We start from the raw sequence: 18,086 nt of genomic DNA on the forward strand, positions 1-18,086 counted from the left end.
TCACATCTGCATATTTCAATTAGCGTCTAAAGAGCTATCCTACATTTAACCCTGCTAAAAGCAAAACTAAAACTAAATGGCATCTGTCAGTACTGGTGAATATAGAACAAAGAAAAGTACAGCACAGGAACCGGCCCTCCAAGCCCGTGCCGACCATGCTGCCCGACTAAACTACAATCTTCTACACTTCCGTATCCCTCTATTCCCATCCTATTTATGTATTTGTCAAGATGCCCCTTAAATGTCATGATCGTCCCTGCTTCCACCACCTCCTCCGGTAGCGAGTTCCAGGCACCCACTACCCTCTGTGTAAAAATCTTGCCTCGCACATCTACTCTTAACCTTGCCCCTCGCACCTTAAACCAATGCCCCCTAGTAATTGACCCCTCTACCCTGGGGAAAAGCCTCTGACTATCCACTCTGTCTTTGCCTCTCATAATTTTGTAGACCTCTATCAGGTCGCCCCTCAACCTCCGTCGTTCCAGTGAGAACAAACCGAGTTTATTCAACCGCTCCTCATAGCTAATGTCCTCCATACCAGGCAACATTCTGGTAAATCTCTTCTGCACCCTCTCTAAAGCCTCCACATCCTTCTGGTAATGTGGATACCAGAATTGAACACTGTACTCCAAGTGTGGCCTAACTAAGGTTCTATACAGCTGCAACATGACTTGCCAATTTTTATACTCAATGCCCCGGCCAATGAAGGCAAGCATGCCGTGTGCCTTCTTGACTACCTTATCCACCTGTGTTGCCCCTTTCAGTGACCTGTGGGCCTGTACACCTAGATCTCTCTGGCTTTCAATACTCTTGAGGGTTCTACCATTCACTGTATAGTCCCTACCTGCATTAGACCTTTCAAAATGCATTACCTCAAATTTGTCCAGATTAAACGCCATCTGCCATCTCTCCGCCCAAGTCTCCAAACAATCTAAATCCTGCTGTATCCTCTGACAGTCCTCATCGCTATCCGCAATTCCACCAACCTTTGTGTCGCCTGCAAACTTACTAATCAGACTTGTCACATTTTCCTCCAAATCATTTATACATACTACGAACAGCAAAGATCCCAGCACTGAACCCTGCGGAACACCACTAGTCACAGCCCTCCTATTAGAAAAGCATCCTTCCATTGCTACTCTCTGCCTTCTATGACCTAGCCAGTTCTGTATCCACCTTGCCAGCTCACCTCTGATCCCGTGTGACTTCACCTTTTGTACTAGTCTACCATAGGGACCTTGTCAAAGGCCTTACTGAAGTCCATATAGACAACATCCACTGCCCTACCTGCATCAATCATCTTTGTGATCCCCTCGACAAACTCTATCAAGTTAGTGAGACACGACCTCCCCTTCACAAAACCATGCTGCCTCTCACTAATACATCCATTTTTTTCCAAATGGGAGTAGATCCTATCTCGAAGAATTCTCTCCAGTAATTTCCCTACCACTGACCTAAGGCTCACCGGTCTGTAGTTCCCTGGATTATCCTTGCTACCCTTCTTAAACAGAGGAACAACATTGGCTATTCTCCAGTCCTCCGGGACATCACCTGAAGACAGTAAGGATCCAAAGATTTCTGTCAAGGCCTCAGCAATTTCCTCTCTAGCCTCCCTCAGTATTCTGGGGTAGATCCCATCAGGCTCTGGGGACTTATCTACCTTAATATTTTTCAAGACGCCCAACACCTCGAACAATTAATAAAATGCCAGATTATGATCAAAACCAAGTGACCTCCCATATATATCTGGTACTATGAACTCATGCATGAGTTCTATATTTACCTACATTTGTCTGAATTGTTAAGCTTGTGCAGTTAACTGGATAAGAGATGTCAAGCCCCTACTCTACATCAGCTGCAATCTACTAAGTCCACACAAAACAGCATCACTTTTTATTTGTGATGTGTGTGGGAAGTTATTTTATTTTAAGCGCCAAAGTATCTAATTCATTGGTTTTCAGACATTTTAGGGGTGAAAATAATCTTGGGTGGATTGAAATGAAAAATGAAATGAAATGAAAATCACTTATTGTCACAAGTAGGCTTCAAATGAAGTTACTGTGAAAAGCCCCTAGTCGCCACATTCCAGTGCCTGTTCGGGGAGGCTGGTACGGGAATTGAACCGTGCTGCTGGCCTGCCTTGGTCTGCTTTAAAAGCCAGCTATATAACCCTGTGCTAAACCAGCCCCTTGTAAAGTGCTCTGCCAATTCACTTTTGCCCATTTTGTGCTGGACCAATTTCGCTCCCTTTTTTAAAATTTGATATATTTATTGCATACAATCTGATTGCTGACCCAATCACTGGAGGAAATTGTCAGTGTTGCAAACTGATGTAAGTGATCCATTGCACAACCAATGGATATTCATCCCATTGATATCAGTGGGATGAAGCTCAGGTTAGCTGGAAAATTAGCAATTTCCTGTTAGGTTGCAAACCAGATGGTAAAGTTGGCAATGACCCCCAATTTGTTGTGTATGTGCTTTTCACCATACATCCTATGTGTCTAACATTTCTGAACTGGAGCTAAGCATAATTAGTAAAGTGCCACATTTGTAGCAATAAGGTTGAATATTACACAATCAACAATATATTAAAGCTCAATAATGAAATATATGTCTGGGCAAAAACCCACATTTGCTTATTGTAGTGGATTCAGGAAAGCACTGTCAGTGAATTTGAGAAGGTCCAATTAACAGTTACTAAAGGTTATCAAGTTTTAGGGCTCTTAGGATAGTTTTTTTTTTAATTTAGAGAACCCAATTAATTTTTTCCGATTAAGGGACAATTTAGTGTGGCCAATCCACCTGGTCTGCACATCTTTGGGGTTGTGGGAACGAAACCCACGCAAACGTGGGGAGAATGTGCACTCCACACGGACAGTACCCAGAACCGGGATCGAACCTGGGACCTCGGTGCCGTGAGGCAGCAGTGCTACTCACTGCGTCGCCGTGCTGCCCTCTCTTAGGATAGTTTGAAGGAACTGTTTTTTTTATTGGAAATGTGCAGATTTAATGCTGAGAGGACTGTGATTTATAAAAAGATGAAAGGAATAAATGATGTTCCTGTGGATAGTTTATTTGAATCTTATATGGGTAAGCGAGGGAAGAGCCGTGAAAATAAGAGCAAAGAACAGAGGCCCCTTTTTGACTAGGAATCTGAGAGTGTGGGAATATTGCATATGGGACACCAAATTGTCAACGCTCCTGCCAGTGAAAGTGACATTGGCCTCTGGCCAGGTCTCACCTGCCTGGCGCTATTCAGCTTCCTGACTAAAACGGCCAGGGAGCTAATGAGACGCAACACCACAGCCATTAAAAGCATGTCAATCAGATGCAGCTGCCAGAGGCCAGAAGGAACTGACTGAGATTGGAAAATTGTATGGGGTGCTTTAGGCAGAAAACAAACTTCTTGACATCCGCAAATAAAGTAATTCAAGAAACAGTTCAGGTTTCTGTACTTCTAAATGGCGGTTACATTTAAAAACATGGTTTCAATCTTGTGATACCTCTGCAAATTACTTGTATTGCAGTCGCCAAAGAACGTTCCCATTTTAAAAGTTACCTTTGACGTTCTGTTTGCAGTTGGAAATAGAAGACAAGATGTTCAAAAGAAGAATCGGTGAGCTTCAGGAATACACATAAGCTTTTTGGGAACTTGAGGATTTAATGATTTTGGAGCTATTTTAACAACTTAAAGGCTGAAGCATCTTCAAAGCAAACTAAAATGAATATAAGTCTCAGAAACACAGAAACGGTAGAATTTTGCTACGAATTTGTGGATGGAACGTCTTGCGTGAAAGCAACCCGATCTCATGGCGTCCGAGCTGCCCTTTATGCCTTTGGAGCAGTAGCAATTCTGGTCACCATATTTGGTAACATGTTGGTGATTATTTCAATCTCACACTTCAAACAGCTCCACACACCCACTAATTATCTCATTCTTTCCTTGGCAATTGCTGATTTTTTGCTGGGATGTATGGTTATGCCTTACAGTTTGATGAGGTCTATTGAGAACTGTTGGTACTTAGGGAAATTGTTTTGCAAACTTCAAGCAAGCTTTGATTTTATGCTCTGCGCAGCATCAATTTTCCACCTATGCTTTATTTCTGTTGATCGTTATTATGCGGTGTGTGACCCATTGAAATATAAGACCAGAATTACTCTTCAGATCGTCCTAATAATGATCTTCATCAGTTGGATTCTTTCAGCATTTGTGGGTTTTGGCATGATATGTTTAGAACTAAATTTAATAGAAATTAGGGATTTTTACTACAATAATATTTATTGCTATGGGGGCTGTATACTTGTGATGGGTAAAGTATGTTCAGTGATTTACTCGCTAATTTCCTTTTATTTCCCAGGGTTTATTATGCTATGTATTTATACAAAGATTTACCTTGTAGCTACAAAACAAGCCCGAGCCATACACGACATCACAAGGCAAATCCAGGCCATCAAAGACAGCAAAACTGTAACTTCTCAAACAAGTGAAAGAAAGGCTGCAAAAACTCTTGGAATAGTGGTGGGAGTATTTTTAATCTGCTGGTCTCCATACTTCACTTGTAATTTCATTGATCCTTTCATTGAACATTCAACCCCACCAATTATGTTTGACCTATTTTTTTGGCTCGGGTATTTAAACTCTGCATTTAATCCCGTGATATATGCATTTTTTTATTCTTGGTTCCGAAAGGCCCTAAAAATTGTTTTGACTTTTAAAATATTCTCAAACGATTCCTCAAGAATAAACCTTTTCTGAGCTAGTTGCATCAAAATAACATGAGAATTGTAAACTTGGTGAAAAGCACTTATTTTCTTGATATGCCCTTTGTTTTTGCAATTCTGGTAATATATTATTTTATCTCAGAATATTTTTTACAGTTTTATCTTCAAAACCAATAAAAATAATTGTTGAACGAGCACTGCCATTTTCATGTGATGATTAGTCACAAGAAAATATCAGATATGATTCAACCATTTTGAAATAATATGACGAGTGAACGTGGTGTTGTATTCTGATCTTCTGCGTGAATAATTGTCTTCTTCCACCTTACCTTATGAGAGATCTGTGACTTTTCCAGTTGCAAGTTTATGCCTCAATCTACAATATGAAATGTTGATGACCAAACATTGTTCAGTTGGTCAAGCTTTTATTTCTGCATTAGAAAGTAATCATTTGCGTCATATCCCATAACATAAATGTAAAGTAATGAATATCCATTGGAGCTCTCCCACTGCCATAGCTTTGCTATAAGAACTGGGGAAATGCTGGAATAACAGTGAAACTCACCCTCATCATCTGGGCTTTTCCATTTTAGCAGTATTCTGATATACATGGAAGAGGAGGGACTTCCATGACTGGGTTTCTGTGGTTAGGTTCTTTACGTGTTTTTAGCCATGCCTTACCTCCAGTGGTTAGTCGCTCCAACGATGGCTTGAAGATTGGCCGTGACACTTCTGTGGAAGACCGACGATGATGGAATGGCCTGCAGCCTTGATGCTGCCTGTTGAAAGTTTTCAAAATAGCTTAACATTGAAAAACGCAAAGTAAGCAAACTTGAAATATTACATAGCCTCTCCAATATCAATAATATGCTGGGCACTGCAGAGGCAAATGGGCATCCCTTGTGTTCAGAGATGTAATGGCGTAAATGATAACAAATATATTGATGGGCTACTGCTGTATATGTTTGCCCATTTTTACATGAGTTTGATGAGTTTTTACATCACCATCACTTCCTGCAGGCAAGTTTGCATGTGAAAAGTGATAGTTTGAAACCACCAGATAGTCTCAGAGAGTTGCTGTCCACTCGGAGATTTGGCATAACGCAAGAATAAAATTTGGCACTAAATCTAGACTGGCACCTCATAAGTAGGTGTTGATGTTGGAAACATCTTAATTCAAGTCTGTTCAGCTGGCATTAGAAATGTTATTACAACTCACCATTCATCTGTTGGCTGTCAGCATAATCTGCTGTGAATAGAATGATGGCACTTTTGTATTTATACTGAAAATATATATTTTATGGGATGTGGGTGTCACTGGTTAGGTCATCCGTAACTGTCCTTGCGAAGGAGGTTGTAAACCACTGCAGTTATGTGGCATACATGACAGTGCCATTAGGAAAGGAGTCACAGGATTTTGACCCAGTGAAGGGATGGTGGTACAGTTCCAAATCAGGATGGGAGTGACTTGCGGCTGGTTCTGTCCCCATGCAATTGCTGCCTTTGTCCTTCTAGATGGTAGAGGTCACAGATTTGGAAGGTGCTGTCGAAGGAGCCTTCGTGAGTCAAGTAAACTAAGAGTGAATTACTTCCAATTGTTTAGCTAACTACCAGCAACAACAAAAATCTTCCTACTGGATTTCTGAATGGGGTAAACCAATTGTTGAAGGATTTTTCTCTGAACTTTCAATTGTATCTACCCAATACTGACAAAACATTAGCCATGATCTTCCTATTAGAATCATAGAATCCCCCACAGTGCAGAAGGAGGCCATTCAGCCCATCGGGTCAGCACCAACCGTCTGAATGAGCTCCCAACCTAGGTCCACTCGCCCGCCCTACTCTTTAGCCCCATCTAAACTGCACATCCTTGGACACTGAGGGGCAATTTTGTCATGGCCAATCCATCTAACCTGCATGTTTCTGGACTATGGGAGGAAACCAGAGCACGCGGAGGAAACCCATGCTGACATGGGGAGAACTTGCAAACTCCAAACAGACGGTCACCCAAGGCTGGAATCAAACCTGGGTCCCTGACGTTGTGAGGCACCAGTGCTAACCACTGTGCCACCATGAACATTTAACTTGAACTGAAGAAGACAGCAGTTGCACAGTGATGTGGGAGCTGCAGTTTTGTGTGAAGCCAGCAGCTCAAATGATTCACTCTGAGATTGCTGTTTTCTAGTTTGACGATGTGGAGTGCTGTATTGAAGTTAGTGCACTAATGTAAGAAAAAGATACAATCAGGTGCTGTTTAAACACTGTATTCCTGCTTCAAGGACGTAACTTATCATAAATGATCATATTACTGGTAAAATGTGGAATTTATAGTTTGGTTACATAGGTCATTTCTCAAAATTCACCACCTGTCTCATAATCTCATTCGTATCTTTGTTCTGTGAAGCAACAATAACACCGGTTAGTAATAGCAACAATTCTTTCAAATTATTTTAATTCTAACACATGATTCACGTTGGTGAATCTATTATAGTTTTTAATTCTTCAGTTTGGTCATACCCTGAGGGTCACATATACACTTGGTCAAGTGAAATTATTCGGGTTCCATGGCACCAGTTTGCTTATCTGGCAGATTGCATCAAAATATTTACTGTTTTACTTAGAACGTGGTCATGCAACACAATCTGAATATCCCTCACGTACTTCAGAATTCCATTTACCCAACATAAAAGTTCATATTCTAATATCGGTTACAGCAGCTTATTAATTACCTAGCTGTAAGAGTTAATCTTAAATCTCATTCCCCTTAGTCCCGCCGGCATGGGTCACGTATGGTCCCACACGGCGGGACCTCGGAGTTCTGTCTGCGGGGGCCATCCTGGTGGGGGGGGCGGAGGGATCCGACCCCGGGGGGGTCTCCACGGTGGCCTGGCCCGCAATCGGGGCCAACCGATCGGCGGGTGGGCTATTTCCGTGGGAGTCTATGTTCCTCCGCGCCGGGCCCCTGTAGGGCTCCGCCATGTTGCCCGGCGGCCAGCGTGGAGACGGGAACCCACACGCATGTGCGAACTCCGCCAGCCGCGGCGCGCATGCGGGAACTCGCGCTGGCCGTGCCGCGCTGGCTGGAGCTGCGGACACCACTCCGACGCTGACCTAGCCCCCTAGGAAGGGGTGAATACCTGACAATCGAGGACCGTTGATGCCGGCATGGTTCATGCCGCTTTTCACGTCGGTGTCAGAACTTGGCCGCGCGATTGGAGAATCACGGCCCATGTCTTGGTTCATTTGGAGTGCATGTTCAGCTATCAAAGTGGGCTGATTTCATTGGATGCAAGAATAAACAACATAAGCAGTCGACTTGCATTAGAACAATTGATCTTGATATTAGGAATTTCCATTTCATTGCTGTTCTGTGGTTCCCTGCATCTCGTGTTTGTTGCAGTTGCTCTCCAAAGCCTTACTTTCCATTCTTTGTTTGTCCTTTGTCTCTATCCTGCTAGACAATGCCAAATTGTAAACAGACGTTCATCCTTCTTAGAGCATGACCAGATTCCCTGTTCATTTTTGCCCTGAATAGCTTTTACAGCTGGTTTTAAGCACCTTAAATGTTAATTGTTGTAAAGCTGCAAAACATTGTTGTAAAACATTAAAATATATAGCAATAGTAAAGACCAACATAAATAAGGAAAATAATGAACATTTTTTAAAAATTGTAATAATTATATAAGGACTAAAGTTAAAGTAAGAATGTAAATCTGGAAGGGAGTAGGGAAGGTCGGAGAGTGGGAGAGAAAAGACTTGATGATTAGCATAATAATATAAAATAATTTATTTTATTTTAAGCAGTATTTTAGTGTTCAGTTTAATAGGTTAACATATTTTTGATAGAATAGTATGTACTGCATTGCATTTTTCTATTTTGCACTGCTTTCAAACTATGTTTTTCAAGCATATTATTGTGAAAAAGCAAATTTATACTTACTGCTAAAGTTCATACACATAAACACCAAACGTTCAGATCTGAACAGCTATCACTACTGACTCTCCAAATCATCCATCATCGCTATTATACCAGTTGCAGTGTTGCTGACTATTTTTCACTGCTGCTTTCCGATGTTGAGTTGTCTGCTGTCTTGTTTACATGTTGATCCTCAGGAGATCAGTTTTCCAATATCCAAGAACTGAGAAATATGTGCAGTTCCCAGTCATAATTTGTGGTCATAGTGCTGAAGGAGATCCCAAAATAGATTCAAAAAATCCACAGTAGCAGTAAGCACTCGTGTTACACAGTTGAAGAACTTTTTGGATTTGTGTCATTTTCTGCATTGATGACTTTCTGTATTTACAGTACTTGGAAGCATGAGCAATATTTGTTTTGACCTGCTAAATTGGACCTAGAAAACAAGTATTTTCTCCACTGCTGAAACAAATGCTTTCACCACTTAAATTCTAGAAACACTCCACCGTTGATTTAATATTAGAATCATTTGTGTTTAATTAAAAAACACCAGGGATTGCACAACCCTGGCTTGACAGATTATACAGGTTTTGTACTTGCATCCGGTATTTACATGAGTTGGTTCACAATCAATTACTCAGGTACATACATGTTCACTTTGATTTGTAGCCAGTTATGAATCAATGGATAGGGAGACGAGGAACAGATCTTGTTCTGGGTAGATTATCAGGAAACTGTATGTCATACATTTACCCAACACTTATAGACATTGATCATGTAATGTTTGTTTTATGTGGCTCTTCATCTTTCATTAGCTCATTGTCAGGAATTAGTCTGTAGCATAATCCCATTTTACAATCAATGTGAGCATCTCATAGATTAGTCTTTGTTCACATCCGATACATTCGTAGGAATATAACCATTCAAAGTGAAGCAACGCTGAGTAGCATAAATGTCAAAAGCACATATTGAATATTTTAAATTAACTGTTCTACTTGAGGCAAAGTGAAGGAATTATGATACTAGTATTGCTAACTTTTGGTTGGCTCTTAAATGTTGCCCATTGTATCTTTACTTAATTTGCTCTGTTTCTATAACCTTTGCTCTAGAGTCGCCAGGTATCTTTATGATACCGCCACGAGGTTCAAGTTCAAGTACAGATCAATAACTCAACACACCAATTAGTAAGATTCAAATCAAAACACATTTATTATACACAGTAAATCACTACTCATGCATAAACTCTACTTTCTAGACTATTCTCTATCACTAAAAGGCCTATACGTAGCTTCAGAATTGGCCCATCAGGTCAGGGGAACAAATGGCCTTTCGTTCGATCTGAGTCTGCAGGATTCAAAAGCTGATATGGACTGGTAGCTAGGAGCACCTATCTCATAGCGTGCGTTGACTGGAGACTTACTTGGTTGATGCGGCAGCTTGGGCAGTTCACTCTCAAGGGTTGATTCGCTGCTGAGTGACCCTGCCAAGAAGGACGATTTGAACTTGGGGGCTTTACTTTATAGTCCTTAGGGGCTTCCCGCCGTTCGGGGCGGACCCCGTACCTGGTTCCAAGTGATTGGAATACTTGGCTCGATTTCTCCAATACTGGAGTTGTTCCCTGATCGCTGGGCGGTCCCTAGGTGTCCGTTGCCCTTCCTTTGTCTTGGCTCCTGCTGGCGCCGAGGAGTCTGGCTTGGCCTTATTCACCTTTAATGTTTCGATTGTTTCCGGGGATCGCTCATTAGTATGCAGATGGCTGTAAGTTTCAGTGCTGTCTGTGCTTTTGCAAGTTCTAATACACAGGATTTCTGCACTTGCTAGTTTTTGCCTGTGTTGGCTGAATTTCCCTGCAGCCTTTGCGGATCTCCATTTTAAGTCGGGAAGTGGCCAACCCAGGTGGCTACACTCCCTCCTTGTGATCGCTAACGCGAAGCGTGAAGGATCACATAACTGCATTGTCTTCATTCCCTGACCCGGCGAGCACTCTTCCATGGCCTCTACACTAACCGTAACTATGCAATGAAAATTTTAACTAATATTCTAAGTGCCGCTATGTCAAACAGGGACATGCATTACAACATTTTTAAAAATGGTACCTCTAACTATGTCTCATAAACTAGACTCACTCAAACATTCAATCATACTAACTTCCTAACAATACAAAAACAATAGCAGCATTCACATTTTTCCTCTGGCTTGGCAGTCAAGCACAGAGGTGCACAATATTTCTGTTGTAAACAAAACACATTTCTTTATTTACAAAAGATGCAACACAAATGTTCTTTATTGTAGATCAAGAGGTTTGGGGTCCTGGTGATAATCGAAAATAGGGGATCTCATCCTGTATACCGGGGTGCGAGAGCGGTAGGCTCTCCTTCGCCATTTCCTCATGCGGATAGTCTGCACGATGCTGCAGAATATCGCCAATACTAGAAGGGATTCAATTACGTATGATAGTGAATACCAGGTTATGAACGTATCACACCATGATGGTGTGTCGGGGACTATCTCGGGGTTAACTATTTCAGGGTGTAGTGTATGGTAGGGGTGGGAATCATTCACAGCGTGTGTGGTAGGGGTCAGGGGGGTAGCATCCGCGCGCAACTGAAGGGATCCCGCTAAGATCCAGGTGAACATGAAGGTTGTCTTCATCTTTCCTTTTCGTCTCTTTCTTTCCGTGTCTCCTCTCTTGAGTTCCTGAGGTTCCGGAGTTCTATGGACACAAGCGTAATATCTGTTACTATCTTGGTTAATATCTCGTGCATTATTCCCTTTTCCCTTTTTTCCCTTTCCAATTTCCAAAATCCAATTTCCCTTTACAATTTCTCACCATCTGTGACTCCCTCGTTTTTTTTTTTTTAAACCAAATATTCCGGACAAGACACACTTAACAAATACTGAAACAGTGCGAGCCGTCTCGCAGGCTGTGCGATTTACCATCCAAATGTTTGAGGATGTAAATAGCATAGGGATGGCAACCTAAGGGTTGCCCGAAAACAAAACAAAACTTTTTGAACCAAGAGTGCCGAAGTGAGGTGCGTATGGGCGACGACGGGTAAGATTTGGATGGAATCCCCGGGTAGGACGGTAATCAATGCCGTATGTGCTCTACCCGAGCGTAGCTGACCAGAGGGGGGCCCTCAGGCAGGGCGGAGACCAATTCCGTTTCTCCACTGTCTGAGCAACCGGCAAGAACGGGCAAAATATGTAGTCATCGTGGGGGGTTGCTGTAAAGGTTCTACCGTCGAACCAGAAGAGCAGTTATGAACGAGGGCTGGCAAGCTCTCAGCGGTTTCTGTCGATAAGCGTGCTGGCAAGTTCTCATAGGTTTCTGTTGACAAATATGGCGTGTGGCCGTGGAACGTCCGAGTTTGCAAACAACACATAACAATAACAGTAACAAACAAACATTGAACAACATGCTGCAGGTTCCATCAGAAAGGACACCATTTCTCCCAAGCGGTTCCTTTTTTAAAACATCATCTGGACACCTCAGTTGTCAGTTGCGAACAGGGTCGCAAAGGGGTTCTCGTTCTGGGAGTCAGGCTCAATGTCATTCTCGTCTCCCAGATGCCATACTCTGGAATGGATGAGGGTTGACAAAGCTGCATGGTGTGACTTAGGGTCCATCTCGTCGTTTCGGACTAGCCTGTATGAATTGTCGCGGTGCCAAAAGGTGGTGTCTATTTCCGTGGGGATGGAGCCGGGGTCGTCATCGTAGGGCGGTGGTCTTTGGTGGGGTTTGTTGAGGAATGTGATCAGGAAGGGATCACTCGAATCGTGTTCAGATTCGCTGGGTGTGGGGCCTGTTGCATGGGGATAGTAGGGAGGTGTGCTGTGGCTATTGGCAGTGTCACAGTCGCTGTCTCTGCTGTGGGCGTACTGGGGCGGAGTCTATAGATCGGGGGTGGAGTCGAGGGCGAGTCCGTGGGTGGGGTGGACATGTTGGGGGAGGGTAGGGATGCGTTGGCTGTGGGCGGGGTGTGGTCTGCTGCGTCGAGCATGACGTGGTGTGCGTGGTTGGACTGTGGGCTATATACCTTAAACTGGTTAATATGGAACCACGCAGTCTTTCCGTTGGGGTACTTAATTTTATACACGGAGGGGCTTACTTTGCCCGCAATGGAGTACGGACCTGAATACTTCGGTGACAGGAATGTGCTGGGGTTGTAAATGGAGAGCATGACCTGCTGTCCTACCTCAAACCCAGTCGCATGCACTGTCCTGTTGAAACAGGCCTTGCTCTGTTTCTTCCTTGTGCCTAATCTTACTGCGGCTGCGAGCTGAGACGTTTTTACATTTTCCACTAATTGCTTGACTGCGTTCTCGTGTGTGAGGGCCGTCACTTCGGGGCTGGTGAAGTCAAGTCCTAATAAAAATTCTGTGCCTTTCATGGGACGTCCGGTCATGAGAGTGTGTGGGGTGTATCCTGTGGAAGTTGAGACAGTATTTCTCAAAAACATCAGCGCAAAAGGGAGGACTGAATCCCAAGTGGTGTTGTTTTGTTGGACCATTTTTCTGAGGGTTGCTTTTAGGGTCCAACTCATTCGCTCCACGATACCACTTGACTGGGAGTGGTATGTGATGTGGAATTTTTGGGTAATGACAAATATCGTGAGGATATCATGACACATCCCGTAAAATGGGAACGTTGGTCGGACTCAATGCTGCGGGGGAGTCCCCATCTCGTAAAGATGTGGTGGGTTAAGATCTTGGCTGTGGTCTTTGCCGTGTTCGTTCTAGATAGGAATGCCTCTACCCATTTCGTAAAAGTGTCTATGACGACTAATACGTACATGTAACCATTCTTGCAAGGGGGCAATGGTCCTATAAAATCAATCTGGAGTTAGTCCAGGGGCCATTAACGGGGCGGGTGTGGCTAAGTTGAGCTTTCTTTGTGTATCTGTCCGGATTGTTTTGGGCACAGATAAGGCAATTCTCAACGTAGTGCATTACATCTACTTTTAAACTTGGCCACCAACAGAGCTGCCTGAGGTGAGCTGTAGTGGGATCAATTCCCTGATGCCCATGACTGTCATGGAACAAACAAATAAGCTGATTCCTGTTCTGTTCAGGAACCACATAAAGGGTGTCTTTTAGGACCACACCATCATGTCTGATTAGTGTGTTTTTAAATCTATCGTAAGATGCCGAAAACTTTCCTTTCAAAATCCCCCTGAGCTTGCTATCTTGCTTCTGGGCCTGCAGTAAATCCTCGATATTAGTCTGTGAGAATGCACTGCATTCACTGGGGCGCTTTCGGGGGGATGTCCAAAAATGTCCATGTCTGGAACCTGCTTTAGCCAGTGCGTCGGCTTTTACATTTCCAGAGGGGGAAGAACGGTGGTGACTGCGGACTTTAACAATTCCAAATGTCATGTCCTGTGCTTTCTCTAAAATGTGGCGGAGCAATGGGGCTGAAGGGAGGGGGTTTCTGCCTGCGGAAACAAGTCCTCTTGCTTTCCACAGGGGTAGGAATTCTGTAAGGCTGTTGCAGACATAGAGGCTGTCCGAGTATATGTCTGCTGGGCTGGGGAAGGAATCTGGGTGATCCACTATGTACGCAATGGCTGCTAGTTCTGCAGCGTGCGCGCCTAGGTGTCCTGGTAGTTTTAACGAGATCTCTTCTAAGGCGCGTCCCTGTGCATCCTCAACATAAATGCCGCATCCTGTAATGCGCTTCCCGTCTAATATAGTGGAAGAACCATCCACATATATCCTTAAGTGTTCGCACGTGTCTGTGTGCTGGGGCTCTGGGGGGAACTACCTATCTTTCTGGGGGGTGTTTTCGCAATAAAGGGGCCTGTGTTGTGGTGCGGTGAGATGATTTCACATTCGTTGGTGGTGCCTGGGTACTGAAGGTTGTCGGCTAGGAAAGTGTGGATCTTAGTCCTTTTAACAGTGATGTCCCGTCCCTGCAAAAGAAGGGTCCATCTGGCTGCTCTAATCTGGCTTACTGTACCGTCCTTAAGTCGTCCGTCTGGTAAAAGTTGGGTGGCGGGGCGTTCCGTGAGGATTGTGATGGGGTTTAGTCCGGTTATGTAGGAAAAATACTGAACCGCCCAGAAAACTGCGAGCAGGTGCCTTTCACAGTCTGGAGGCGTAAGACACGGGTCTTAACTGTTCATGCAGTTCCTGGAGGAGCACGGCCGAAAGGGTACGGTCTGTGCTAGCTATCTCTATAGCATAAGGGGAAAGTGGGTCTGGAACCTGTAGTGCGGGGGCTGCAATGAGGGATCTTTTCAAAGCATCCACAGCATCTGTATGTGGCGGAAGCCATTCCCAACGGGCTCCTTTCTTTAGGAGTTCCGAGAGGGGTGCTGCCTTGGTGGCGAAATCGTCAATGTGGTTTCGGCAGTAGCCAACCAGTCCTAAAAACGACCGGAGGGCTGAAACGTTCTGGGGAAGGGGCAATTTGACAATCGAGTCAATTCCTTTATGCTTGATCTCGCGTTTACCATGCGTGATAATCGTACCCAAATATATCACTTTGTTTTCCAAAATTTGGGCCTCTTTGGGGTTTACTTTGCAACCAATCTGCTGTAGGAGTTCCAGGAGTTCGGACAGAAGCTCGATGTGCTCTGCCTTGGTGTCTGTCTGCAGTAATAGGTCATCCACATACTGGACCAGACATTCGGGGCGAGAAAATTTCGATAAACCATTTGCCAGCTGTCGGTGTAAAATGGAGGGGGAGTTGTGGAATCCTTGTGGAAGGCATGTCCACGTGTATGGCTGACCTTTAAAAGTGAAGGCAAACTTGTATTGGCACATTTTTGCCAATGGAATGGACCAGAATCCGTTACTGACGTCCAAAACCGTAACATGTGAGTTGAGTCCCTGTTTGAGCATGGTCTCGGGATTTGTGGCTACCGTGGGGGCTGCTGCGGGGGTGACTTTGTTGAGTTCCCGGTAATCGATGGTCAGTCGCCATGATCCATCGGGCTTTCTCACTGGCCAAATCGGGGCATTATTAGTAGAGGCTACTGATCTACGTACGCCCTGCTCTAATAAGCTATCGATAACTTTTGAGATTTCTTCCTCTGCCTCTTGGGGAAATCCGTATTGCTTTTGGGGTCTAGGGTCAGGTCCTGTGATTTGAACGGAACCAGTCATCCGGCCACAGTCGTGTTTGAGGGTCGCAAATGCTGTCCTGTGCTTCTGCAGAACTGCCCTAACCTGCTTGTCTGTGCTAAGCGTGGTCGGGTCAAACCAAAATTCGCCGACTGCGCTAATCTTGTTTGCATACTCACCTACTGTGAGCGTTGCGGGGGCTCTTGCGGGTTTTGCCATTTTCCAGACACATTGGTTGACTGGATCAAATGAAAGGTGGTGGGAGTTCATAAAATCAATGCCCAAAATGTGTTCTGCTGTGTGGGGTAGATCGACTAAAACTATGGGGTGTCTTGTCGTAATATTGCCAATTTGAATGGGTACAGGGGCTGTGATGTGTCCCTGCTGTGAGTAACCTCTGAAGCCGCTGAGGGTGATTGTGGCTGTAGTGGGCCACGTGTCTTTTTGGAACATGGTGGAGTAATTTATTGTGGTGCGGGACCTTCCTGTGTCCCAGAGAAATTCGATGGGCTGTCCCCGTACTTTTGCTGCAACGACTGGTCGGCCGGACCTATCCCAAAGGGTGTCGCAGACCCAGGTGGGGAAGCCCGAACACTGTCAGTCTGTTCCGTTCAGGTCTGCCTGGTCTGAACGGGTGCTCACACTATGTATGGGCTCTGTCCTGTTCTTATTCAGAGTGCCTGCCTGCTGGGCTCTCTGTGGCTTTCGTGGGGCATTGCACTATCGTGCCAAGTGTCCTAATTGTACACAGTTGTAATACTCCTGTGGTTTCTGTGGGGGGCTGTTCCTGCCTTCGTTCACCCATGTGGGGTTCTGGTGCATCTTAACTGCGTGGATATCTGCCTCTGCCTGCTGTTCTTCGGGTTTTCTAATTGTGGGTTTGTTTTGGACAGATTGCTCCCAGGTGCGGGACAATCTATTTAAAACCCACTTTTCATTGTGCGCTTCCTCTGAGGGATCATAGTTGGTACAGGCTTTTTGTCCTGCCTCTGTGGCATGGGAGATAAGGGTGCGGGTCCATTTGGCCATACCGTCTTGGGACAAATGGGCGCGTTCTAAATTGCCGAAAACGGCTGTAAAATGAATCCACAGGCGTCCAGAAAACGCTGTGGGGTGTTCTGACTTTTTCTGCCTGCACTTATTCAGGCCTTCTACTGGGTCACCTCTGTTGTAACCAATCGCGTCTAGGATCGCCGTGTGTATCTCTGCAAGGGTGCCTCCTCCTACATTCTGTGGGTTGGGAAAGGCTGCTACGACCGGAGGGTCTAAACTCAAAACTGTGAGCTTCACTTGCTTTCGCTCATCCAGGCCGTACATGGTCGCCTGCTGCTTTACTCTAGCAAAGAAGTGGTGGGGGTCTGAGGTGGGGAGAAACGGTGTGATTTTCTCGCACGCGTCCTGGAATTGGGTCACGGTTAAGGGGATGGTGTAAAGGAATTCTGCATCTCCTTCCGATGTGACTGTGCGGTGGGTGGTTACTGGATTCATGGGTGCCTGATCTACCTGTTCTGTGGGAGGTTGCGGTGCTTTTCTCCTTTGGGGCTTTTGTTTGCACATGTTCCCTGAACATATCTATGCGCGGTTTCATTTAACTCTTGCCAATCAGGGCTGTCTTCCTCATCTAATTTGGATCCAAAGGTGCTCTGGAACCCATTTTGCACCGAAAGCAAAGACTGCAGTTCTGCAATCTACTTCCGGCATTTCGCATGATCTAATGAGCTTTGTCTATCCCCGTGGTGGTAGTATGGAGTACTCTTAACGCTGCTTTTAAATAGCCGCACTGCCTTTGGCAATGCCTCTACCTGTTTCTCTGTCTCTTCTCTTACCAGGACTGCACATTGCGTGTCCTGATAGGCCTTTTCATATTGGGTTTGGAAGCTGCTCAGATGCGCTAGACAAGACTGGTGTGCCCATTGGCATCATCCACCTCTCCGTCCTTTGCTGCCAACTTCCTTCTCAACTCGATATTCTCTTTCTCGATCTTGCTAACATTGACCCTGCACATTCGATGTGTCTCCTCTATCTCTTTGCGGAGCGTCCGAACAATCCCCTCTGTGCCTCGCAATTGTGCCAAACAGGACACGGTTGCCATCGGCTTGCGAGCTTTCCCTAAGCTTTTCTTATGGATTTCTGACAGGTTCTCCCACCAAGTATGTCCTATACTCCCAGGTCCTGTTTCCTCATTGTCACAGAATACACTCCAAAGGGGCCATCCTTTCCCTTTGAGATATTTTCTGATCTCTTCTTCCCAAACGGTACGCTGACCTACTCTACTGCAGGTCGCTGTGACCACAAATTCTTCAGGGTTCATGAGGCGTTGCATTGCCTGCATTGCCATCTTTCCTCTCTAAATACTCTCTTAAAATTTGGAACG

The 18,086-nt window shown here is 44.7% G+C and overlaps 1 protein-coding gene across 1 annotated transcript; it reads left to right on the forward strand.

Moving 5' to 3' along the window:
* The first annotated feature begins 3,599 nt into the window (after window positions 1-3,599).
* Window positions 3,600-4,817, forward strand: LOC140411699 (trace amine-associated receptor 1-like). Its single transcript, XM_072500718.1, has one exon. The coding sequence runs from the start codon at window positions 3,725-3,727 to the stop codon at window positions 4,757-4,759; it is 1,035 nt and encodes a 344-aa protein (XP_072356819.1). The 5' UTR covers window positions 3,600-3,724; the 3' UTR covers window positions 4,760-4,817.
* Window positions 4,818-18,086: the final 13,269 nt, after the last annotated feature.

Source organism: Scyliorhinus torazame, chromosome 4 (assembly GCF_047496885.1).
Source record: "Scyliorhinus torazame isolate Kashiwa2021f chromosome 4, sScyTor2.1, whole genome shotgun sequence".
NCBI classification, from domain to species: Eukaryota; Metazoa; Chordata; class Chondrichthyes; order Carcharhiniformes; family Scyliorhinidae; genus Scyliorhinus; species Scyliorhinus torazame.

Coding starts and splice junctions, on each gene's coding strand:
- LOC140411699 (XM_072500718.1), top strand. CDS start 3,725: ATGAATATAAGTCTCAGAAACACAGAAACGGTAGAATTTTGCTACGAA.